General features: G+C 40.2%; 1 protein-coding gene across 3 annotated transcripts in view; it reads right to left on the bottom strand.

Annotated features, from left to right (window-relative positions):
- The window catches only part of REV1 (REV1 DNA directed polymerase), a 120,433-nt gene that overhangs the window by 36,170 nt on the left and 58,158 nt on the right, over positions 1-26,105 (bottom strand). For all 3 annotated transcript variants that reach the window (XM_073590528.1, XM_073590527.1, XM_073590526.1), the window contains exons 8-15: positions 17,086-17,202; positions 15,226-15,385; positions 14,960-15,088; positions 14,511-14,665; positions 12,144-12,263; positions 11,648-11,868; positions 1,307-1,479; positions 88-190 (exon numbers count right to left, since the gene is read on the bottom strand). In XM_073590528.1, the coding sequence (XP_073446629.1) occupies positions 88-190; positions 1,307-1,479; positions 11,648-11,868; positions 12,144-12,263; positions 14,511-14,665; positions 14,960-15,088; positions 15,226-15,385; positions 17,086-17,202 (1,178 nt within the window). The remainder of the gene's footprint in view (positions 1-87; positions 191-1,306; positions 1,480-11,647; positions 11,869-12,143; positions 12,264-14,510; positions 14,666-14,959; positions 15,089-15,225; positions 15,386-17,085; positions 17,203-26,105) is intronic.

The raw sequence follows: 26,105 nt of genomic DNA, 5'->3' as shown, positions 1-26,105 counted from the left end.
GATAAGTATAATTATTATTACGTTAGTAATCACATACACACAATATATGATATGGAGGGAAATGGCGCTATGGTGTAATTGACCTACCCCTCTCATATCTGCAACGTTCAGTTTCATTGACTGAAACATCTTCAACGTTTCTTTGCCTATTACTGAGGCATTATCTGTGGCTTGGTCAAGAGTCACTGACCTAAGTAACCAAAAGACAAAATGTCAGTAGAAGCAAATACTTAAAATGCAGTTAAAAGGCAACTAAGATAATTTTGATTCACCATGGCAATAAAATCTACCTAAACATTATGAGAAACACATCCAAACTTAAAAATCAAAGGAAGTCCCTTGTGGCCTATATAGGGACAACTTGCCACTAACAGGAAGCAAGAAGCACCCTGAGCGGTGTACCATAATTAAACAAAAAACAAAACCTGTAACTACTGTCTGGGCACTGCTATATAATGAATGCTAAATAGTTGGTGCCCTTTTGTATAGTTACTTCAGTGTGGAGTATCAGCAAGCTGGAAGGCCTTAGTGTAGAAACTGCTGTTTGCTAGAGGTGATGACATATGCCAAATCTTGTGGATTTTACAGGGAAATTTGATTTGCATCAAAGTATATAGTTGCAAATTGAATGTATTTCCTTATTCTGCTCATCTCACAGTTTACCTGTCCTGCCACAACTTCTTAGGTCTTCTTCACTCTGGGCCGGGACTTGCAGCTGACCATGTTTTTGATTTTACTGCATGCGTGCGGTCCAAGTACACAACACAATGTGTGTCGCTGAGGCCTAGTCCGTGCCTCTGTGTGCTGCTGCGACAACACAACATGAAGCGATGTCCGAGGCCCCCATTGAAGCAAACGTCCCGGCCCAGAGTGAAGAAGGCCAAAGAAAACTGGGGAAGGCAAAATGAAAAATCATGTATAACTGGACGACAGGCTACAGAAGCGGCAGCACAGAGGAGCAGTGAGGCAAGCCTTTTGCTGGCCCTATAGGCTTCAGCAGGTGGAAGCCATATTGTTGAATATGCACAGATAGAATTGCAAAAAAAAACTTGGATTTTAGAGAAAATAATTTTTCATACAATTTGAGAATTCAATTGCACTCAAATAAATTCATTTATCTCTGTCAGTATGACCAGTTGAAGCAAATCAGGGGCGTTATTAGCATTATAAGATTTGAGCACTCTCGGATTGTATAATCCAGTCTCCGGAATGACCATTCTTATGATACCTTATTGCAAAAAGCCAACAGCTACTGATATAGAACATCACAATAAAGAGACAAGTTTAACATAATTATTACATTCACCTTGCAATGTTATCACATATTCCATGACCACCAAATTTTGCAGGTTCAATGGGTGCCCCGGCTTTTCGCACCATAATCTTCAGTGTAAGTTTCTTGCCCTTCATTTTAACAGATTCTAGCCTTCGCTGGATTTCTTCTGATAGGTTCATCAAAAAGGTTTCTGCTTCACTGGTCTAAAAACGAACACTTCATTAGTTGGAAATCTTCAACTACTGGGAGTAAGTACAATAATGTCCCAGCGTGGAATGTCATCTGGGTCTGAAACAACTAGACCAAAACTGGGCCAAAAAGCAAATCCAAACCACCACTAATATTTGACATCTGACAAGTAGTTAAGCAAATTAGAAATACTCAGCACTGCTCAATAAGTATAAAGGCATCTCCTAGAAAAAGAGGTACCATCTAAAGATAGCACCGATCAAGGATTATCCCTTTCTAATGAATTGGTTTATCTATGGTACAAAAACTATAGATTCTGAAAGATGTAAACCAGCTCCATCACACAGGACACTAATTAGTTCACACAAAACTAAAGCTAATTCACTTAAGATTTTCCAAAGCAATAATGCAAACTGTGTAATCCACTGTGAAAATATCCAGCATAAATTAACAAGCTATAGATTTCAAGTCCACAGTGCAAGTTCCTAAAATCTCATCCACTTTGTTCATACTGTACTAGGCAGTGGTTTATCCACCAGCAAAAATGCTCATTGGTTAGCAAAAGTCCAAAATCAGTTTCCCATTTTGTAATGAAATAAGGGGGCTGCAGATTGGCGACATTCTGAAGAAGTAAGAGAGACAAAGGCCTCAATTCATCAAAACAGGCACTATTCTTGATGAGGGGGCATGTTAGAATCAAAAGCACAAGATTCATTAAAAGTAGAAAATAAAGTAAGATTTTGCCGTAAGGTATATCCCAACTCCACATCACAGCCGCGTCCATTTTGGCGGAGCTGGCTGAAACTGGAGACAAAATCTTGTTTTGCAACTTTACAAGTTGTTTTACTCCAGATTTCTGGCACAAACACTTTGATGAATCAAGGGTCAAATTGTGCCGTAAAATTCAATTTACCGTACATGCAATTTCGAAAGGTTGTCTTTGGTCTATTATAGTTGGATCTAATGGGCAATGACTGTGAAAAATGTTCCAAGTTGAAAAGCACTCCAGCTCCTTTCTCAGGAACAGCTCAAAGTGAGAGAATAAAAAGGAGTAGAGAGTGGGGACAACCCTGACTGTTTCCATTATGTATCTCAAATTTCTCCAGTAAAACACCATTCACCTGGAAACAAGCAGATAGTCTAGACTAAGGGAGATCCTCTTCCACATATTAGGCCTCAATCTTTTTGAACATAAATGATTCAGCTAAGGAAACCCTATTCACGCCATCAACTGCCGTTTTGGCATCGGTGGAAAGAAGCGTAAGTGGTGGTTGTTTGGACTTAGACTCTGTAAATACGAGAAATGGCTTTCATAGTATTATCTGGGGCCTTCCTATTTAACCATGAAACTTGCCTGATCCAGGTGAATAATACCTGATAGAAGAGAAGATATTCTGGTTGCAAGTATCTTAGTAAATAATTTCACATGCATAATAGGAGAAATATTGGCATGTAACTGGCACATTGAGTTGGATCCTTCCCATCTTTATGAACGACTGAAAAATGGGTCCTTAAAGAATCTATAGGGAATATGGAATCTTTTAAAAGGATATTAAAATTAGAAAAGAGGTGTGGGATAAGTCAGCAATACATCTGTGGTAAGGCAGAAAAAGACAATCTGGTTCCAGGGCTTTCTTTGGCTAGGTGTTTTAGATAGTAGCACAAAGCTCTATCTCCAAAATTGGAGACTTGAAAGACTCAAGAGTCCACATCAGTAAGATCCGGTACGCAAAGTGCTCAAGCCAAGGAGCTACCACTCTTACTACCATTTTCATAATAATGACCATGACATTTAGAAAGAGTATATTTTGCTTTATTGAGTAAAAGTAGAGAATCTCTTTTTTGTAATAAGGCAGTTTTAAGGTCATCCGCTGTTTTACGTTTATGCAGCTTCTCCAAGTCTCCAATTATCATCAATAATTTCGTTATTCGCTTTGACTGCTCACATTTAATCCGTGACTAGGGCCAAATGGACAGGTAAAAAAGCATCACTAAAGGGCCACTCAGAACGATAATGTATAAGGGTAAAAACCCCAAATAATGGTTATGATGCTAAATGGAAACACACAACTAGACCCTGACTCAAAGAACTCATATGGCAGTCACTTAAGCTTCTGATGGGATCTTTGATAAAGTTCCAATGGAGGAGGAAAGTCTGGAACAGAGCGTGAGAGCAACGTAGATTGATTGTACTTTAAATTTGTACTGTATTCGCCTCAGGATTCCAGTTTCGCTTTTTAACTTTCTGGCATAGTAGCGCTGGACGATTGACGGACAATTAGGGGTGGACAATGTTCTATGCCAAGAAAGAAGAAGCGTTTAGCGAGACAATTAAGTCAAAGGGTTGACCCCATTGTAGAACGCACCACACTTGCAAATCTTAGTAAAGACAGTGTATGACTACAGACAACAGGAAACACTTTCATCTCTACACCTTTAGTGCCAGAGTCCAAGACCTTCTCAATATAGCGTCTGATATAGTAATAAAAAGCATACACAAGACATATCTGTGTTAACCCCTTCACGACCAATGACGCCACATAGGCATCATGAAAACTGGTACAAATCTGACCAGTGACGCCTATGTGGCGTCGTGACTTTAAAGCCCCCCTGCGGGTCGGGTGACCTAGGTCACTGAAAGGTCACCCTACCTGCAGATACAGGGGGATTTTTACTTCACCACAGGGGGCGTGGCTTCGCCCCCACGTGGCTACGATCGCTCCGATTGGCTGTTAAAAGTGAAACAGCCAATCAGAGCGATAGTAATATTTCATCAGTGAAAATTGATGAAATATTACAATCCAGCCATGTCCGACGCTGCTGTAGCATCGGACATGGCTGGTGACACCGATCCGACCCCCCACCGGTTAACGGGGGCGATCTGCCTCCGCCACTGAATGACAGCGGCGATGTGCCGCCGCTGTCATCCTCTGCCCCCTCCGCCTTCCCTCCGCTCCCCCCGCCTTCCGATCGCCCCCCCTCCCACCTCCCGGTACTCACCGAGCGCCGCTATGGCTCCCGGTGTCCCGAGGTCCCGGACCATGGGCGCCGCCATATTGGAAAATGGCGGGCGCATGCGCAGTGCTCCCACCGGCCGCAATTTCCTTTCATTCATTTTGATCACTGTGATAAACTCTCAGTGATCAAAATAGAATGGAAAGTAAATAAACCCCCTCGTTTATCACCCCCATAGGCAGGAACAACTAATAAAATAAAGAAATTATTTTTATTTTTATATTAGGGTTAGGGTTGGAAAGAGGGTTAGGGTTGGAAAGAGGGTTAGGGTTGGAAAGAGAGTTAGGGTTGGAAAGAGGGTTAGGGTTGGAATTAGGGTTGGAATTAGGGTTAGGGTTGGAATTAGGGTTAGGGTTGGAATTAGAGTTAGAATTAGGGTTAGGGTTGGAATTAGAGTTAGAATTAGGGTTGGAATTAAGATTAGGCTTGGGGTTAGGGCTGTGGTTAGGGGTGTGTTGGGGTTAGGGTTGAAGTTAGAATTGAGGGGTTTCCACTGTTTAGGCACATCAGCGGGTCTCCAAGCGTGACATGGTGCAACCATTGATTCCACCAATTTTGCGTTCAAAAAGTCAAACTGTACTCCCACCCTTCCAAGCCCCGACGTGTGCCCAAACAGTGGTTTACCCCAACATATGGGGTATCAGCGTACTCAGGAAAAATTGCACAACAACTTTGGGGGTCTAATTTCTCCTGGTACCCTTGGGAAAATAAAAAATTGGGGGCTAAAAAATTATTTTTGTGGAAAAATTTTTTTTTTTTTGCATTTTCAAGTCTCTGCGTTATAAACTTCTGTGAAGCACTTGGGGGTTCAAAGTGCTCACCAGGAATCTAGATAAGTTCCTTGGGGGGTCTAGTTTCCAAAATGGGGTCACTTGTGGGGGGTTTCTATTGTTTAGGCACATCAGGGGCTCTGCAAACGTAACGACGACCGCAGACCATTCCATCATTCCATTTCAAAACGTCACTACTTCCATTCCGAGCCCTTACGTGTGCCCAAACAATGGTTCCCCCCCCATATATGGGGTACCAGCGTACTCAGGACAAACTGGACAGCAACGTTTGGGGTCCAATTTATCCTGGTACCCTTGTGGAAAAAAAAATTGCTGGCTAAAAATCATTTTTTTGAGGAAAAAAAATATTTTTTATTTTCACGGCTCTGTGTTATAAACTTCTGTGAAGCACTTGGGGGTTCAAGGTGCTCACCACACATTTAGATAAGTTCCTTGGGGGGGTCTAGTTTCCAAAATGGGGTCTCTTGTGGGGGGGGGGGTTCCACAGTTTAGGTACATCAGGGGCTCTGCAAATGTAACATGATGCCCGCAGACCATTCCATCAAAGTCAACATTTCATAATGTCACTACTTCCCTTCCGAGCCCCGACGTGTACCCAAACATGGCAACCGCTAAATATTCAAAAAGTCAAATGGCGCTCCTTCCCTTCTGAGCCCTGCCGTGCGCCCAAACAGTGGTTTATGATCACATATGAGGTATCGGTGTACTCAGGAGAAATTGCCCAATAAATTTTAGGATCCATTTTATCCTGGTGCCCATGTGAAAATGAAAAAATTGATGCTAAAAGAAAATTTTTGTTGGAAAAATTAAAATGTCCATTTTTTCTTTCCACGTTGCTTTAGTTCCTGTGAAACACGTGAAGGGTTAATAATCTTCTTGAATGTAATTTTGAGTAGCTTGAGGGGTGCAGTTTTTAGAATGGTGTCACTTTTGGGTATTTTCTGCCATATAGACCCCTCAAAGTGACTTCAAATGTGAGGTGGTCCCTAAAAAAAATGGTTTTGTAAATTTTGTTGTAAAAATGAGAAATCGCTGGTCAACTTTTAACCCTTATAACTTCCTAACAAAAAAATATTTTGTTTCCAAAATTGTGCTGATGTAAAGTAGACATGTGGGAAATGTTATTTAGTAACTATTTTGTGTCACATAACTCTCTGGTTTAACAGAATAAAAAATCAAAATTTGAAAATTGCGAAATTTTCTACATTTTCGCCAAATTTCTGATTTTTTCACAAATAAACGCAAAAATTATCGCCCTAAATTTACCACTAACATGAAGCCCAATATGTCACAAAAAAAAAAAATCTCGGAATCGCTAGGATCCGTTGAAGCGTTCCTGAGTTATTACCTCATAAAGGGACACTGGTCAGAATTACAAAAAATGGCCTGGTCATTAACCCCTTACCTACAATTGACGTAATATTCCGTCCATGTGACCATGGACCTAATTACCATGGACGGAATATTACGTCATCGCGATCAGCGGCGCCCACGTGGTGAGCGCCGCTGATAGCGGCCGAGTGTCAGCTAATTATCATAGCTGACACCCGGCACAATGTGTCAGGGGAGGTCACGGACCGCCCCCGACACGTTAACCCCTTGCACACCGCGATCAAACGCGATCGCGGTGTACCGGGGGTTAAAGGGAAGCATCGGCAGGGAGGGGGCTCCCTCCGTGCTTCCCTGAGCCCCCCACGGCAGCGCAATGTGCAGCGCTGCTGCGGGGGGCTCCTTTCCTCCAGGCCCCTGAATCCAAGATGGCGACGGGGGCCTGAGGAAGCTGGCTTCCTCAGTGCCTGCAAAGCGCAGGCATGAGGAAGTCTGCAGCAGTGCCTGTGTCAGATCGCTGATCTGTCACAGTGATCTGTGATGTGACAGATCAGCGATCTGTCACAGGACAGTGATGTCCCACCTGGGACAAGGTAATAAAGTAAAAAAAAAAAAAAAAAAAGTGTTAAAAATAATTTAAAAAAAATGGCTAAATAAATTAGTAAAAAAAAAAAAAATATTCCCCAATAAATCCATTTTTTCAAAATAAAAAAAACAAAAACAATAAAGTACACATATTTGGTATTGCCGTGTCCGTAATGACCTGCCCTATAAAACTGTCCCATTAGTTAACCCCTTTAGCGAACCCCTTAAAAAATAAAAATAAAAAACGAAGCAAAAAATAATGATTTATTATCATACCACCGAACAAAAAGTGCAATAACGCGCGATCAAAAAGACGCATATAAATATGCATGGTACCGCTGAAAACGTCATCTTGTCCCGCAAAAAACGAGCTGCCATACAGCATCATCCGCAAAAAAATAAAAAAGTTATAGCTCGCAGAATAAAGCGATACAAAAATAATTATTTTTTATATAAAATTGTTTTCATTGCAAAAAACCGACAAAACATAAAAAAACGACCTAAATGAGGTATCGCTGTAACCGTACTGACCCGAAGAATAAAAACGCTTTATCAATTTTACCGCACGCGGAACGGTGTAAACGCACCCCCCAAAAGAAATTCATGAAACGCTGGTTTTTGTTCATTCTGCGCCCCAAAAATCGGAATAAAAAGCGATCAAAAAATGTCACGTGCCCGAAAATGGTACCAATAAAAACGTCAACTCGTCCCGCAAAAAATAAGACCTCACATGACTCGGTGGGTCAAAATACGGAAAAATTATAGCTCACAATATGTGGTGATGCAAAAACTATTTTTACAATAAAAAGCGTCTTTTAGCGTGCGACAGCCGCCAAACATAAAAACCGCCATAAATCGTAAATCAAAACCCCCGTTATCACCCCCTTAGTTAGGGAAAAATAATAAAACTAAAAGAAAATGTATTTATTTCCATTTTCCCGCTAGGGTTAGGGTAGGGCTAGGGTTAGGGCTAGGGTTAGGGTTAGGGCTAGGGTTAGGGTTAGGGTTACGGCTAGGGTTAGGGCTCAGATTAGGGTTAGGGGTGTGTTGAGGTTAGGGTTGGAGTTATAATTTGGGGTTTCCACTGTTTGGGCACATCAGGTGCTCTCCAAAGGCAACATGGCGTCTGATCTCAATTCCAGCCAATTCTGCGTTGAAAAAGTCAAATGGTGCTCCTTCCCTTCCAAGCTCTGCCATGTGCCCAAACAGTGTTTTACCCCCACATGTAGGGTATCAGCCTACTCAGGACAAATTACAAAACAACTTTTGGGGTCCAATTTCTCCTGTTACCCTTAGGAAAATAAAAAATTGGGGGCAAAAATATAATTTTGCGGAAAAAAATGTTTTTTTTATTTTCACGCCCAGGCGTTATAAACTTCTGTGAAGCACTTGGGGGTTCAAAGTGCTCTCCACACATCTAGATAAGCTCTGTGGGGGGTCTAGTTTCCAAAATGGGGTCACTTGTGGGGAGTTTCAATAGTTTAGGTACATCAGGGGCTCTCCAAACGCACATGACACCCGCATACCAATCCATCAAAGTCTGCATTCCAAAACGTCACTACTTCCCTTCCGAGCCCCGACGTGTGCCCATACAGTAGTTTTCTCCCACATATGAGGTATCAGCGTACTCAGGACAAATTGGACAACAACTTTTGGGGTCCAATTTCTCCTGTTACCCTTGGGAAAATAAAAAAATGGGGACTAAAAGATCATGTTTGTGGAAAAAATACGATTTTTTTATTTTCACGCCCGGACGTTATAAACTTCAGTGAAGCACTGGGGGGTTCAAAGTGCTCACCACACATCTAGATAAGTTCCTTGGGGGGTCTAGTTTCCAAAATGGTGTCATTTGTGGGGGGTTTCTACTGTTTTGGTACATCAGGGGCTTTCCTAACGCGACATGGTGTCCGATCTCAATTCCAGCCAAAAACGTCAAATGGCGCTGCTTCCCTTCCGAGCTCTGCCATGCGCCCAAATAGAGGTTTACACCCACATGTGGGGTATCAGCGTACTCAGAATAAACTGCACAATATCTTTTAGGGTCCTGTTACTTTTGGAAAAATAAGAATTGAGGGTGAAAAGATCATTTTTGTGGAAAAAATATGATTTTTTAATTGTACTGCTGTACGTTATAAACTTCTGTGAAGCCCTTGGGGGTTCAAAGTTCTCACCACACATCTAGATAAGTTCCTTGGGGGGTCTAGATTCCAAAATGGTGTCATTTGTGGGGGTTTCCACTGTTTTGGTACATCAGGGGGTTTCCAATCGCGACATGGTGTCCGATCTCAATTCTAGCCAAAAACGTCAAATGGCGCTGCTTCCCTTCCGAGCTGTGCTATGCGCCCAAATAGTCATTTACACCCACATATGGGGTATCAGCGTACTCAGGACAAATTGCACAATAACTTTTAGGGTCCTGTTACCCTTGGAAAAATAAAAATTGGGGGTGAAAAGATCATTTTTGTGGAAAAAATATGATTTTTTAATTGTACCGCTGTACGTTATAAACTTCTGTGAAGCCCTTGTGGGTTCAAAGTTCTCACCACATATCTAGATAAGTTCCTTGGGGGGTCTAGTTTCCAAAATGGGGTCACTTGGGGGGTTTCCACTGTTTAGGTACATCAGGGGCTCTCCAAACGCGACATGGCGTCCGATCTGAATTCCAGCCAATTTTGCATTGAAAAAGTCAAACAGCGCTCCTTCCCTACTGAGGTCTGCCATGCGCCGAAACAGTGGTTCCCCCCCACATATCAGGTATCAGCGTACTCAGGACAAATTGCACAATAACTTTTGCAGTCCAATTTCTCCTGTTACCCTTGGTAAAATAAAGAAAATTGAACCTGAAGTATTTTTTTTGTGAAAAAAAGTTAAATGTTCATTTTTTTTTTAATATTCAAAAAATTCCTGTGACGCACCTAAAGGGTTAATAAACTTCTTGAATGTGGTTTTAAGCACCTTAAGGGGTGCAGTTTTTAGAATGGTGTCACTTTTGGGTATTTTCTATCATATAGACCCCTCAAAGTGGCTTCAAATGTGAAGTGGTCCTTAAAAATAAAATGGTGTTGCAAAAATGAGAAATCGCTGGTCAATTTTTAACCCTTATAACTTCCTAACAGAAAAAAATTTTGGTTCCAAAATTGTGCTGATGTAAAGTAAACATGTGGGAAATGTTATGTATTAAGTTTTTTGTGTGCTGTATCGCTGTGATTTAAGGGCATAAAAATTCAAAGTTGGAAAATTGCAAAATTTTCAAAATTTTCGCCAAATTTCCGTTTTTTTCACAAATAAACGCAAGTTATTTGAATGCAATTTTACCACTACCATGAAGTACAATATGTCACGAGAAAACATTGTCAGAATCACCGGGATCCATGAAAGCGTTCCAGAGTTATGACCTCATAAAGGTACAGTGGTCAGAATTGTAAAAATTGGCCCGGGAGTTAACGTGCAAACCACCCTTGGTAGTGAAGGGGTTAAGGTCAAAATAGGCTTGGTCATGAAGGGGTTAATAGGAGCCACAGCATTCAGTCTCGCAAAAAGATGCAACCTATCAATAATATAGGAATGCTCCAATGGGTGCTTCTACTAAAACTAATGGTAACTTTATGTTTAAGTATACCTTTTATGCAGACATTAGTTCTACGCTACTTGTTTTCTTGATAGTCTATAAGCAAGGATAGGTTCTCTACTTGGATTCTGGACAGATCTGCTTCATTCTCCAAATATAGAACATTATTACTCTCCTTAACAGTCCAGGGCCTGCCAACAAGAGGATTGCAAACTAGGAATTCCATCTGGTTTGAAGAATCTGAATTTGGTCTCATAGAAGCTGTAGTTCTGAATGGATAATAGGAGACAGCCTGTTTGGACGCTATGCCACTATATTGATGTGATAAACCAACATACTGCCAAGTGTGCTTAAATCCAAAAATGATTGGAGTCGAATACAGAAGGCCCATGAGACAGAACCAGAAGGTCAACTTGTTGCAATACTCATCTTTGTGATAAGTGGTGTTCAACCTCTTTGAGGATTCACACTTGTGTTGTGCAAGTAAGGAACCAGTGATGCCATTACTGGATGATCAAAGTAGGTCAAACACCGAGGAAGAAAGGTATTTTTCTTTGTTGCATCATGACTCGCCCAAGCGTAGACTCGGAAGTGAAGGATTGAAGTTTGCGCCTTTTCCTTTCACAGATATCACTGAAGGGGATTAGGCATGGAAAACAGCAAAAAAAAAAAAAAAAGGTGTATGGTACCACGGAGCTCCTTAGTCAAGTTGCCTCATGCAGCCATGGCAAAGCCACCCCCCCACTTCTAAATTCTTGAACAAGAGCAATAGGGCCCCGTTTCAGGACATTTATACCACCTATGGTCGATATACCATAAATAAACTAAATGGAGCACCGTTTAAGACTTATACCCTCAAGAAAAACATCCAAAAATTTTAACATAAAACAATACCTTTGTAAACCGGATACCATAGTTGATTTCAGCAGATACAGATTTTCTCTCTTTCTCTTTTCTAATCGGCCGGTCATCTAACCCTCGGCAGAATCTGTACAACATCTGGCCTGTTTTTGGCCCAAACTCTTTCTGGAGTTTTGACATTGAAAGATTTTGTAGATCTCCACAGGTTTTTACAGATAAAGATGACAATTTATATTCCATGGATCTACCAACTCCTACAAAATATAGACAATGAAAATGTAGTTTTAGATCTATAATAAAACCAGTTTCTCACATAACAATTAGATTTTCACATGGTTTCATAAAATCTTGTGAATCTCATTTATTCTGTGTAAATCAGTATTCTGGTTTGCACTACCTTCTCTTAGAATAAATATTAATACATAATAATAATAATAATAATAATAATAATAATAATAATAATAATAATAATAATAATCTGAGCATAAATATTCAACACCGGGCTTGCAATTTTGTAAGGCAGAAATACCTGGTAATGTACTAACTAGTTGACCTCTAATAAAATCATCAACATCCTCGGGTTTTAAATGATACTGTCCATCTGGTTTCGCTTTCTTGGTTGCCATTCTAGCCAAAAGGATATTGGAGCCTAAAAAGGAAGAAAAGAATACAATATTATTAGCCAAGCCAGTACAGAACAACATATAAAAATATTTAACAGAATTGTGAAGAGTCATACTATTGACAGCACAATAATACAAAGTTAAAGCAAAAGACATGAGCACCTCAGGTACAACGACAAAATGAGGAAAATGTTGAGATCTGCAACTGCATTGTGGCATCATCTGAGATTGACAGAATTAGGGGAGTGCTTCATCTTGCAGTCCTATGGACTATGAATGGAATGGAGATTAAGGACGTGCACCTCCACTCCAAACAAGATGGGGCGCTGCAGAGCTTGCTTTTCAAGTTTCAGAGCCTCATTCTCAGAATTGCAATGATCAGTAAAGCTCCCGTTCTATGATAAGATTACCTAATAGAATTCATAACTAAGTAAGCACAGATCCTAATAGGAGCCATATCCTTAGTATAAAAATCCACTGGATCGTTTTGGCTGTTCGTACCATGAACAGGACTGTGAAGTCCCAAGCACCCTTCCTCTCATATTTTAGCTGTCAGTCAATGAAGCTGCAGTAGGGCTAGGCAGCAAAACTGTTGCCGGAAGGGTTCTCTGGACTGTGTGGCCCCACCCACAATGCTCTAAGCACCTCATTTGCATATGAACAGAAATAATATTTTCTCGAAAGCATTTATAAAAAGGTATGGATCCTATTAGTGCTTAGTCACCTAGAAGGACCTATTTTGACTTATAGATTTTGGAGCTGACAGACCCGCTTTAGGTTAACCACTTTAGAGCACTATAAGGAATAGGTTTTAAAGATGTAGGTATACAACTTACCAAAAAGACTTTTCATTGTAGATCTGCGCTACTTACTTTATTAGTAAAGCCTAGCCCCCAATTTGGTTTCCTTTACATCCCATATGTTATCAACTAGATGGCTGCAGAGACTCTTTATAAAAGGTCATTCAGTGTCCTCCATAGGTCCAGCACTGCACATAGAACACTAGCACAAGGTCACGTGTCCCTTCATCATCTGCCAGATTACATTAGTGGCCAAAATTGTGGATACACTTGAAGTTTTTAATAATTTTTGAGGCTTCTGGAACTTTTGGCGATCTTACTTGCTTGATTACGTAATTATATTTATAGCCCAGGCACGCAATCTGTTATTAAAGATATAGGGAGATTTGTTATTGATATTTTGTCAGTAGTTTTTATAATTTTGACAAGAAATACTGGACTTCGTTCTCTGTGAGTAAAATTCACAAATGTTTAGCTATATTTTAACGTTTCTTTATGTCCGCATTAAAATAGTGTTTTAATTTCAGTATAGGTTCTACAGGCTTTATTTCTTTACAAACTATTGAGAATTTTTATTTCTTGTATTTTCTTAATATTTTAATTTACCTTTTTAACTGAATAATTATAAATGTCTATTTTGAGCTCAGTCTCGAAAGCTTGCAATGTGTTACCATCTTTTCAGTTAGCCATTAAAAGGTATCAACCACTGAGGACTCTCAATTCTGAATATTTTTCCATTTTGAGCTCACAAACTCCTGAATGATTTTTTTTTAGATTTTATTCATGCCAGCCACAAAGAGGTCTGATTGGTCTCCAAAAAAGAGAGCTACGGCTATTGTTTTGAGGAAGGAGGGATACAGTTTCAGAGAAATTGCTAGGAAGATGGGTGGTGGAGTCACTGCTTCTGGAGGGCAAAAGCTGTGGTCACATTTTGCTGATAGTTGCAGCATCAAAACTAAGAGTGGGAAGGAAAAAGGCAACAACTCCAAAGACAGAAGGAAGAATGGTAAGGTTAGCCTTGCAAAACAGAAGCGCATCAGCCAAGGAGCTCAACCAGTTCTTGCACGATGGAGGAAGTTTGGTGTCAGATAGAACAGTACGTCGCAAATTACTTGATGCTGGTCTGAAAGCACGAACACCAAGGAAATAGTCATTCCTAAATCTTAGAGTAGACTGTCAAGTGTCCACAAGCATGTGCTATGCATATACCCAGCCACATTCCAACTAGATGGGTGCGACGTTGCTCAATCACAAGTGTATTGACCGAGGCCAGAAAAAGTGTAGTCAGAATGTGGCCGAAAGTATGCATATAGCATTGTCTGCTCCTGGCACCGGAGATAACTCACATCACGCAATGTGAGGTTTCACAAGTCAGCAGTCACTCTACTTGTACCTTTAGCCCAGACAACCCCTTTAAAGATTGAAAATAACAGGTCTTGTCATGAACAGATACAGAATAAAGTCAATATTAACTCATTCCAACAGATGCAGCACACAAAGTCTTCTCTTTAATTTCGGCTCGAATTGCACTGGCAACTTCATCTGGATTGAGCTTGGTCTCGATAAGGACTTCTGTAATGTCCACCAAGGCTTCATCACAGCTTACAGCTTCAATGTCATGGGTATAACTGGAGTAAAAGGCACAAAGAAGGACATACATTATAATAAATGATGGGAAAAGCAAAGAATGAGCAGTATATTGATGAGTTTAATGGACATTTACTAGCTATTCACGTGACAACTGACACAAAGGCTGAGACCTTCTTAACCCCCAGATGGTGGCCCCGAGGCCCCTTCAATCCCCTCACTGCACATCTGCAGTAAGGTGGAGTGCCAATTGAGTAGCAGCCAAATCAGCTCTGGCTGTATCAATCTATCACATGCATTCATACTTTGCAAAAGGATAAAAAAAAACAACTTACCTTGCCAGTGTTTTATACAAAGTCATGGCAACTTCCTTATACGCCTCAAAATCATAAGTAACAACTTGAAGGTCAGGGCACAATTGCTTTGCTTTACCAAACATCATTCCATTCTTCACACCAGCCTGCCTGGAGGATAATGAGAAGAAATGCATGAAAAGTCTAGCGGTTAAGAAATATGCGTGATTAGATAGATGGGTATAGAGATGAACAGATGGAGATTAATGAAGTCTCTATGCAAATTATGATATGTTGTGGTTTCTTACCTCGCCTCATAACTACATGATGCAATTTCAGCTAATGACAGCTGTGAGATATCTATATCCAGGCTGTTTTTCTTTGCAAGATCTGGATGATCCCATACAGACAAATCCACATTGTGTCCATTTTCTTGTGCAGAATTCGGACTATCCAGTGCAGATTCATCTAAACAGGATGGAATAGAAAGAGGGAAAAATAGCTTATTATGATATATTTATATGCAGACTGACAATCCAACACTTCCAAAGCACAATGTAACATGGAATTTCACATGACCAGAAAAAGACGACTTAGTAATGTTTTATTCATCTGGGATATCAGACTTCTATTTTTCTAACACCATCTGGTATAGAAGGTCTGATAGCGAACATGCATTCAAACATAAATACTTACATCTAAATAAAAAAAATGCCCTAAACCATTTATATTCTATTATATCAACATTTATATTTATATGACTGTGTAGCCCTTTAAAGGAAAAGAAAGCGGATCACTTTATGATCCCAATGCACAGCTCTAGAAGCAAGAAATCACATTCTGAAGTTATGAATAAATGTGTCTAGAAGTGCATTGGGTGTGCTCTCAGTCTCGTGCTGTATTCCCTGCCGTGTATAGGAGCCAAGGACCTGTTAATCAACCTTTAGGACCATATTGCTTTGGAGTCATAAAAAGATCAACTTGCTTATCTTTTAAAAAGCTACACAGACATATATATATGGTTTGGGGGGTAGAAGTAGCTATAAAAGGAACATGTCAGTTTGGATAGCACTAGTACCTGGGATATAGTGTTAATCTGAAGGTAAATAATGTTAGGAAGGTCCCCGGTCACCATACTGAAAGTGGGGTACCCAGGAGAAAATTAACTTTATTCTTCCAGGAGCTGACAGTTTTCAGTCATGCAGGCGTGCAAGAGTAATAACGGTCACCGCTCACAGCACTGAGTGTAGCGGCTGTAAGTATGCCCCGAAGCACTGCAGAGCCGGCTGTCAGTCAGTGTTGGGGCGTGCTTACAGTCGTCGTTCTCAGTGCTGTGAGCTGTGACTGTAATTGCTCTGGACTCACCTGCATGACTGAAAGCAGACGGCTCCTGGGAGAAATAAAGATCTCCTGGGTGCCGGACTTTCAGTACAGAGGACGAGCACCTTTCTAGCCCTGTTAACTTAGGCTACTTTCACACTAGTGTTTCCTGGAGCTGCGTCGGGCTGCGCACGGCCGCTGTGAAGCTCCGCCCACGGCCGCACCTCCTCCGGTCTGCTCCGCCTATGGGGGCATGATGCTGCATGTGACCTGTGTGCCCTATTTTTAGCATTGGGTACGCAGGCCGTGCGCAGGCATGCATTTGCCGGTGCGCCGAGCGCACCAAAATGCAACATGGTGCGTTTGGCGCAGGTCGGCGCACTGTCAAAAGGACGCATGCGCAGGCAAATGCATACCTGCGCACGGCCTGCATACCCGCGCACGGCCTGCATACCCAATGCTAAAGATAGGGTACGCAGGTCACATGCAGCGTCATGCGCCCATAGGCGGAGCTGACCAGAGGAGGTGCGGCCGTGGGCGGAGCTTCACGGCAGCTGTGCGCATCCCTCCACAGCTCCAGGAAATGCTAGTGTGAAAGTAGCCTTACAGATCAACCCTATGTCTGCAGGTTAATAGTACTATCCGACCTGACATATTCACATTAAAGTTCTTATGTAGACCTAAATGAACCTTATTTGCATTAAAAGAGGCAGGAAAAGACAATGCACTTACCTTGTGTTCTAACAAAATAAGATCTTTTAATGCACCCCATTAAAATTATAATACTTGGCTTTCCTTCATCTACCATATTTTATGCATCACTAAAAGGAAAATAACCGTTCCTTTACCCGTTTTGTCTCTCATGAACTTTTTCTGATAGTACTGGAACTCTAGTTGAGGGTCGGCTCCTTCCCGGGAAGAGATTTTACCACTCCCTCTATTGCTTGTAACAGCCACTGGTTTACCTACAGAAATATAAATATAAAAAAAAAGTAACAACATGTGAAAAAAATGGGACAGTTTTAGAATTTTACAGATTATTCTCATTCTTATGGAATTATTTCTGTGTTGTAGGGCCACTTTGTACAAACCCTGCCAATTGGGATCTTATAAAGGCTTGGCACAGGGTAGATTTTGGTCACTGACTCACGCTACACATGTAACCATAGTGGAACCACACATGACTCATGGGCCTCATACTTGTGGCTGAAGATCTCCAATTCCTTACTAAACCAGTCTCAGTGACACATTGAGGTGCCAGCCTGGAGCCACACCATTCCATGTCTTTGGAATGTGGGAGGAACCTGGAGAACCCGGAGGAAACCCACACAAACATGGGGAGATCATACAAACTCCTTGCAGATGTTGTCCTTGGTGGGATTTGAACCCAGGACCCCAGCTCTGCAAGGTTGCAGTGCTAATTGCTAACCACTGAGACACCGTGCTGCACACACACAGAATGATATAAACTGCATGGGGACAGACAGAACAATACTGGTCTGTCTCTATACAGTATGCATATTGCCAGCAGCACATCCTGAGTTTACATACAGAAATATCCTGGCAAAAGCCATGATTTGTTGGCCCACAAACAATCCAGTAAACCACAAATATGCATTTTGCTAGTTGGTCAGATGATTGGTGGCATGTGTACACCGGCCAATGGGAATGAGCATTCAGGTGATTATCTGCCCATGTGAAAAGGCCTAAAATTATCTGTGTCTTCGCTGCCCAGATTCCCCAATAGCTGGCTATTAACTGTAGGGAAAGTGGTAAGTCTTGTTTCATTTCCACTGCAGTGACAGCGCAGGGACAGTGAAGCATTACAACCGTTAAAATGAAATGGAAAACCAAGTTTCTTCAGGGGAGTGCTGCATTTACAGTATTATCCGTGTTACAAAGGGTAACATACCACATGCACATAAAATATACATATGTCTAGTAAAAAAAAAAAAAAAAAAATCTTTATGGGAGCGCTTCTTTAAAGGGAATTAGTCAGTAAAAATCAAACCCCAAACCGCCCATTTGGGCATTCAAGCCTTTAAAACCAAACTCCAATGACACTTTTAAATCTATCTGTAATTGCATTCTGAAGTAAATAGCATTTTAATTCATATGCCTTAATTGCTGTTGGTGTAATATAGAACTTAAAGGGGTTGCCCAGTCCAAATCGATAAGTCTGCAGTCACTCTGCGTGACAGTAGACTTATGAATCCCCCCCAGTGATGCTCTGTGCACTGCAGGGATTCACCGATCTGAGGCCCGGAAGGTATGTGTGCGTTATACATACTCCAATGCAGAAGCAGCCTAGAGGGCATGGCCTTGCTCCATATACTTGTTTTGAGTTTAGCCGCACCCCATCTCGTGACACGGCTGTCCAGTAGGTGTGGACGACTAGAGGGCGCAGCCTCAATCAATATAAGTGTATTGAAGGAGGCCGCGCCCACTGGCCAGGAGTATGTATAACTCACACAAACCCTCAGGTCGCGACTCAGAAACCGGCGAATCCCCGCAGCGCACAGTCCGTGCACTGGGAGGGAATCAAATCTAAGTCACACAGAGTGACTGCAGACTTATTGATTTGGACAGGACAACCCCTATAAGCAAACCTTCTTATTTTGTTATATGCAAAGGTCAGAACAAGGCAAAAAGGTATTTACCCACGTTCAGAATGTCAAGATCAAGGTTATTGATGGCTTTCTGAATTAGTATTCTGCTCATAGACCACACCAAGAATTCCATCTGAGCCTCCTATCAGCAGGCATCATCTACTGCAGAACAGATTGATACAACTGCAAACCCCAATCATCAACAATAAACATTCGGGTCCAAAATATAACCCTGGTAGTCAGCGCTGTGGAGTCGGTAAGCCGAACCTCCAACTTCTCAATGTCCCTGACTCCGACTCCACAGCACTGGTCACTTCTGAGCACGTACATAAAGTGCAGCACAGATTCATTTCAAGTAAAAGCCGAGATCCTGAGATCAGGAATAGAACAGACATTTATAGGACATTTCATAACTTTACCAAATTTTTATGAAAACATTTACAGTACATAATAAATTGGGTACAGTAGTACAATGCAGTATCTATTTTAGGAATTGACTCCAACGCCACAGCCCTGCTGGTAGTAACCCCTTCGTGATCAAGATAATTTTGATATTAATGACCAGGCAAAAATTTTGATCTTACGAGTGTCATTTTGTCAGGCAACAACTATGGAACGCTTCAACGTATCATAATAATTCTGAAGTTGTTTTTTCATAACGTATTGTACTTCATGATCGTGCTAAAATTGGTTCGATATGACTTATGTTTTGCGAAAATATCGCAATTTTGTTAAAAGAAAAATAGCACTTTTCAAACTTTCAATCTTTGTATCCTTAAACCAGTTATACAAAACAAATTAAAAAATCTCCCATATGTCTCCTTTACATCTGCATCAACTTTCAAACATTTTATTTTGTTAGGATGTTAGAGGGGTTAAACATTTAGTAGCAATTTGTCATTTTTTCAACAAACTTAAAAAAGCTGATTCTTTAGGGACCTACTCAGATTTTAATGGACCTTGATGGGCCTATATATTGGAAACTCCCTAAGGCTATGTGCACACGTAGTGAAAGGTGCTGCGGATTTTTCCGCGCGGATTTGGAAAAATCCGCAGGTCAAAAGACCTGCGGTTTACCTGCAGATTAGCCTGCGGTTTAGCCCTGCGGTTTCACACCTCTACAATGGAGAAGGTGTGAAACCGCTGCGAATTCCGCACAAAGAATTGACATGCTGCAGATTTGAACCAATGGAAAAATCCGCAGCATGTGCACAGCGTTTTTCATTTTACCATTGAAAACAATGGTACTGTACAACGCAGCTAAATCTGCTGTGGACCCGCAGCAGAATCCGCAACGTGCGCACATAGCCTAAAACTGATACCATTTAAAAAACTACACCCTTCAATTTATTGGTTAAAAAAAAAAAAAAAAACTACACCCTTCAAATACTTCAAAACTTGTCAGGAAATTAGTTAACCCTTCACGTGCTACACAGAAATTAATGCAAAGTGGAATGGAAAAAAAATAAAAATTTAAAATTTACCTCTAAAATGTTGCTTTAGCCCCAATTTTTTCACTTCTGCAAGAGGTAACACCAAAAAATGGACCCCACAGTTTGTTACCCACTTTCTTACAAGTGCAGCGATACTCCACATGTAGTCAAAAAGTTCTGTTTCGACAAATGGCAGGGCTTGGAACGGAAGGCGCACCATTTGAATTTTGGAATACAAACTGATTGAACTAGATTGCGGGTGACATGTCACATTTGTAGAGCCCCTAAGGCGCCTAAACAGCAGAAACCCCCCACAAATCACCTCATTTGGGAAACTACACCCCTCAAGAATTTTATCTACGGGTATAATGAGGATTTTGAACACAAAAGGTACTACAGAGAAATTGAGAACACTAGGTAATCATGTTTGCCTAGGGTGCTCGGGTATGCACAGAGTATCGCGGTTGCTCGAATGATATGCTCGAGTCCCTGCCGTGCAAGCTGTTAGACACCCAAAAAACTTGCAGGGATTGCCCGTGTATGGCAGACAATCCCTACATGTTTTCTGGGTGTCTAACAACCATGAACCATCAGGGGTGGGAATTCAAGCATGTCACCTGAGCACTCGCAATACTTGGTGCAAACCTGAGCACCCGATGCAAACCCGAGTAGCACTTGCACTCAACACTAGTAGTCATAACGCCTTCATTTTTTTTTTCTACTTTTCAAAAACCCTAAACGGCAAACACTGAAAGAAATAAAAAAATATAATATTTAAAAAAATAAATAAATCTGACTAAGGTGATGACACAGAGATGATTGACTAATTATTGATGTTTTGATCACTGTGATAGCCTTTAGCGTCGGCCGTTTTAATGCATATCGGCGGTTGTTAAGGAGGTAAAAATCAGAATGGTGGACCAACACGAAACACTTACACGGTTCTCTGCCACAATGTTACAGAAGGGAACATTTATAATTTAATTTGTACTAAAATTTTATGCTCAACTAGAAATATTTCATTGTTGTAAATGCCTAAGCCATCTTTGTAGAGTAAGGGAACATTTATAATTTAATTTGTACTAAAATTTTATGCTCAACTAGAAATATTTCATTGTTGTAAATGCCTAAGCCATCTTTGTAGAGTTGAGAAAACGATTCGCAGGCTCCTGGTCCAGCAGCCAATATAGTACTCCTTAGCAGTCAGACCAGAGCACTGTGAACTTCCTGCGGCCTATCGGCATCCCTGCTTCCTAATAGTAGGTCCAGTGACATCATGATGTTCGGAGTCCTCTGGTCCGGGTGCCAAGGAGTACCAATGTGGCCGCTGGAATAGGGTCCTACAAATTGTTTTCCACAGCACTACAAATTTATCATTTAAAATACATATCAATAAAATACAGGGTCAAAAGACCAATCCACTGGACATAGTGTAACTACGGACACTCCAATACAACATGAATCCTACAAAAAAAAAACAACAGAGCAACTAGTCCGAACTATATAAAACACAATGCTTTTATTTATATAATGTAGAAAAAGTTACATGTAATATACAGACAAAAGACAAAGCACTATACAAAGCTCATGTGTAATGGACACAGCAATAATATTGTAGCAGCATAGATGATAGCCATACCCTATAAAGAGTTACCTCCAATAATTAATCATAGTGACCTGAAAAAAGTGCATAGAGCATGTCAATAGTGGGCAACCCTAACTATATCTCCAAGTGCGAAAATGATGAAGATATCAATATGTGACAGCCCCACGAGGAAGCCTACGCGAAACGCGCGTCAGGGCAGCTTTTTGGACACGCTCACTGGCAGACACATATGGGTAAGAGATGCGTCCCTTCTCTAGTGGTCATTTTTTCATTATATGTTTATAATACACATTGATATCTTCATCATTTTTCGCACTTGGAGATATAGTTAGGGTTGCCTACTATTGACATGCACTATGCACTTTTTTCAGGTCACTATGATTAATTATTGGAGGTAACTCTTTATAGGGTATGGCTATCATTATCTATACTGCTACAATAGTGTTGCTGTGTCCATTACACATGAACTTTGTATAGTGCTTTGTCTTTTGTCTGTATATTACATGTAACTTTTTCTACATTATATAAATAAAAGCATTGTGTTTTATATAGTTCGGACTATTTACTCCGTTGTTTTTTTGTAGGATTCAAATTTATCATTTAGTAGTTACGTCCAAACTTGACAAGAACAAGCGAGAATAGCCTTTTGGCGTGACGTACGCTATATTTAGGATTGCATTTTTACATAAACATTACAAAACCATTGTATATTCTAGACTAGCCATGGCTGCCTTAAAAAAAAAAACAAAAAAAACACATGCATAAAATGTTTTAATTTGGGCCAAATTCTACATTAAAGTGTCACATTTGACACATTGGTCTTCAGTAGCATTAGGAAATACACCAACGAACATACCTAAAAAGGTGCAATTCTGTGGACTAATTTGACACTGATGTGACATTTGACACATTGATCTCAGGCTGTTATTTCATACTGGACAGTATACTACAATGCATAAAATGTATGAGCATAATTGGCGCCAAATTAATCATTAAAATGTTCTACAGCCACATTGGTTCAGTTAAACTTATTAACTAACTTTACAGTTAAAAATGAAAATAATGCTTAACTTTATTTAATGCTTAACTTTATTTTAGTAGTTTATTGAGCCATCAGTATTGCATAATCTCAGCGTGACCAAAAGAAACCCGCCATCTCGTTTCTTTTATGGTTGCAGTCATAAAGCTGAATGTTTTCCATCTTGTATAAAGACCTTCATCAGAAGTTCAAAGTGAAATTGCATCACTTGGCTTCATAAATACTCCCTCTATCAGTCACACAGCATTATTTGTTAGCCTTTTGGTTTATTTAGAAATGTCTCTGACTTGCACTGACAAAGTACATAATGTATGCAATATACAGAGGCATGTAAAAGTTTGGGCACCCCTGGTCAAAATTACTGTTATTGTGAACAGTTAAGCAAGTTGAAGGAATATGAAATGATCTCTAAAAGGGCTAAAGTTTGACACATTTCCTTTGTATTTTAGGCAAATTATATATATATATATATATATATATATATATATATATATATATATATATATATATATATATATATAGCATTTTGTTCCATTTTAAAAATTACAAAAGAAAAGGAAAATGGGCTGAAGCAAAAGTTTGGGAACCCTAGGAGATTTGTGAGTTCAGTTAACTTTGAGGAAGGTTTCAGACATTAATTAGGCTGTTACGGTTATGGCTTTTTCACCATCATCATTAGAAAATGCCAGGTGATGCAAATTTCCCATCTTTATAAAATCCAGCCTCCTCTAACCTTGCGCCAAAACAGCAGCCATGGGTTATTCTAAGCAGCTGCCTAGCACCCTGAAAATGAAACTGGTATAGGCCCACAAAAAAGGAGTAGGCTATAAGAAGATACCAAAGTTTTCAAGTTGCCCTTTCTGCAGTTTGAAATGTAATTAAGAAATGGCAGTTAACATTAACAGTGGAGGCCAAGATAAGGTCTGGAAAACCAAGAAAAATTTCAGTGAGAGCTGCACGTAGGATTGCTAGAGGCAAATCAGAACCCCCGCTTGACTGCGAAAGACATTCAGAAAGATTTAGCAGACTCTGGAGTTGTGGTGCATTATTCTACTGTTCAGAGACACCTGCACAAATATGGCCTTCGTGTAAGTCATCAGGAAAAAAACTCTCCTGCGTCCTCATCATAAAATTCAGCGTCAGAAGTATACAAAAGAACATCCAAACAAGCCTGATTTATTTTGGAAACAAGTGGTGAGAACTGATAAGGTAAAAATAGAACTCTTTGGCCACAATGATCACAGGTATGTGTGGAGAGAAAAAAAGGGCACAGAATTTTAGGAAAACAACATCTCACAAACAATTAAGTATGGGGGTGGATGAATCATGCTTTGGGGATGTGTGCAGCCTATAGCACAGGCAATATATTTCAATGGTAGAGGGAAGAATGAATTCAATGAAATTTCAACAAATTCTTGATGCAAGCATCATCTGTAAAAAAGCTGAAGTTGAAAAAGATGATGGCTTCTAAAAATGTATAATGATCCTAAACACAAGTCAAAATCCACAATAGACTACTTCAAGAGAGCTGGAAGAATTTTCCAAGGAAGAATGGATGAAAATTCCTCAAAACAAGAATTGAAAGACCCTTGGCTGACTACAAAAAGCATTTACAAGCTGTGATATTTCAAAATGTGGCGCTACTAGGTACTAACCATGCAGGGTGTCCAAACATTTGCTTCAGCCCATTTACTTTTTTTTTATTTACAAAATGTGAAAGATTAAAATCTCTATATATTTTTGCCTAAAATTCAAAAGGAAATGTGTCATGTTTAACTTTAAGCCTTTTAGAGATAATTTAATCTTCAACTTGCTCAACTGTTCACAACAGTAATTTTGACTAGGGGGTGCCCACATTTTTACATGCCACTGAATGTGGCAAAGTGATTAGGCTCCAATGATTAGGAAAGCCTACAACCTGTACATTGGCAGCAGTAGTAGTAAAAATCACTTTGATATCATAGAAACAAGACCCAATTGACAATGTTCATTGTTATACAGGGATTCAACATATCAAATTCATTAAAGGGAATCTGTCAGAAGGCTTTCACTTCTCAAACTATTAGCACTTTCAAACACAAGTCCAGAAATAACTTTACATGGTCAGTCCATTCTTCCATTACTGAGAAATCAGCATTTTAATTGATATGCAAATGAGGCTGAAGATCTGAAGCCTCTGTCACTCCAGCTCTATTCCCCAGTAACAAAGGAATGGACTGGCCTTGTAAAGGTATGACTGGATTTGTCTTTGAAAGAGACACATAAGCAATTTTTTTTTGAGAGGGGGCAAAGATTTCTTTTAGGAAATGGAACATTCCATTTCTCAACAAGACAACTTTTAAAACTTTGTAGAGTTAACCGCTTCCCACCTCAGTCAATTTACATTTGTTTGTTTTTTTTCCCTCCAAGTCACTTCGAAATGCCATAACTTTTCTATTTTTTGCCCACTTATATGTAGATCTGTTTTTTTGCTGGACGAGTTGAACTTTTGATTGACATCATTCAGTATATGATAAAATGAATCATATAATATACTGGAAAAACAGGGTGAAAAAATCCAAATTTATTCAAATTACAAAAAAATAAAAGTAAAAAAAAAAGCAATTCTGACATTGTTTTTATGGTACGCTGTAGAACCTCCTTTTGTGACAATTACAGCTGCAAGTCGCTTTGGATAAGTCTCTAAGAGCTTTCCACATTATGTCACTGGGATTTTTTCCAATTCCTCAAGGCAAAACTACTCCAGCTCCTTCAAGTTTGATGGTTTCTTCTAGTGAACAGCAATCTTCAAGTCTGACTACAGATTCTCAATTGGATTAAAGGTCTGGGCTTTGACTAGGCCACTCCAAACAGTTACACGATTCCCCTTAAACCAGTCAAGTGTTGTTTTAGCAGTTGTCATGATCCATGCTGGATCAGGACTGATAAAAAGCACAGGTAACCTTTTTTTTTCTTAAGCTGTGCTTAAGTTTGGTTTTTGCCCCCGGTGGCCATTAGGATTATTGCACTGTGGTGTCGTTTGTTCTAAGTTTGCCCCCGGTGGTGGTGAGCGTCATTGCACTCTTGTTTCTTTAGTTAAATGCACATGATTATAATGCAGGTGTGATTGCTCTGGCTCTCCTATAAAAAGAGTCACAGGTGTTGCAATCAGCGTTGGTGATAGTGTTCATTTCAACCATCC

This window comes from Dendrobates tinctorius, unplaced genomic scaffold (assembly GCF_039654945.1).
Source record: "Dendrobates tinctorius isolate UK_male_01 unplaced genomic scaffold, ASM3965494v1 ptg000117l, whole genome shotgun sequence".
Taxonomy (NCBI): Eukaryota; Metazoa; Chordata; class Amphibia; order Anura; family Dendrobatidae; genus Dendrobates; species Dendrobates tinctorius.
This window is presented reverse-complemented; position numbering and strand designations above follow the sequence as displayed.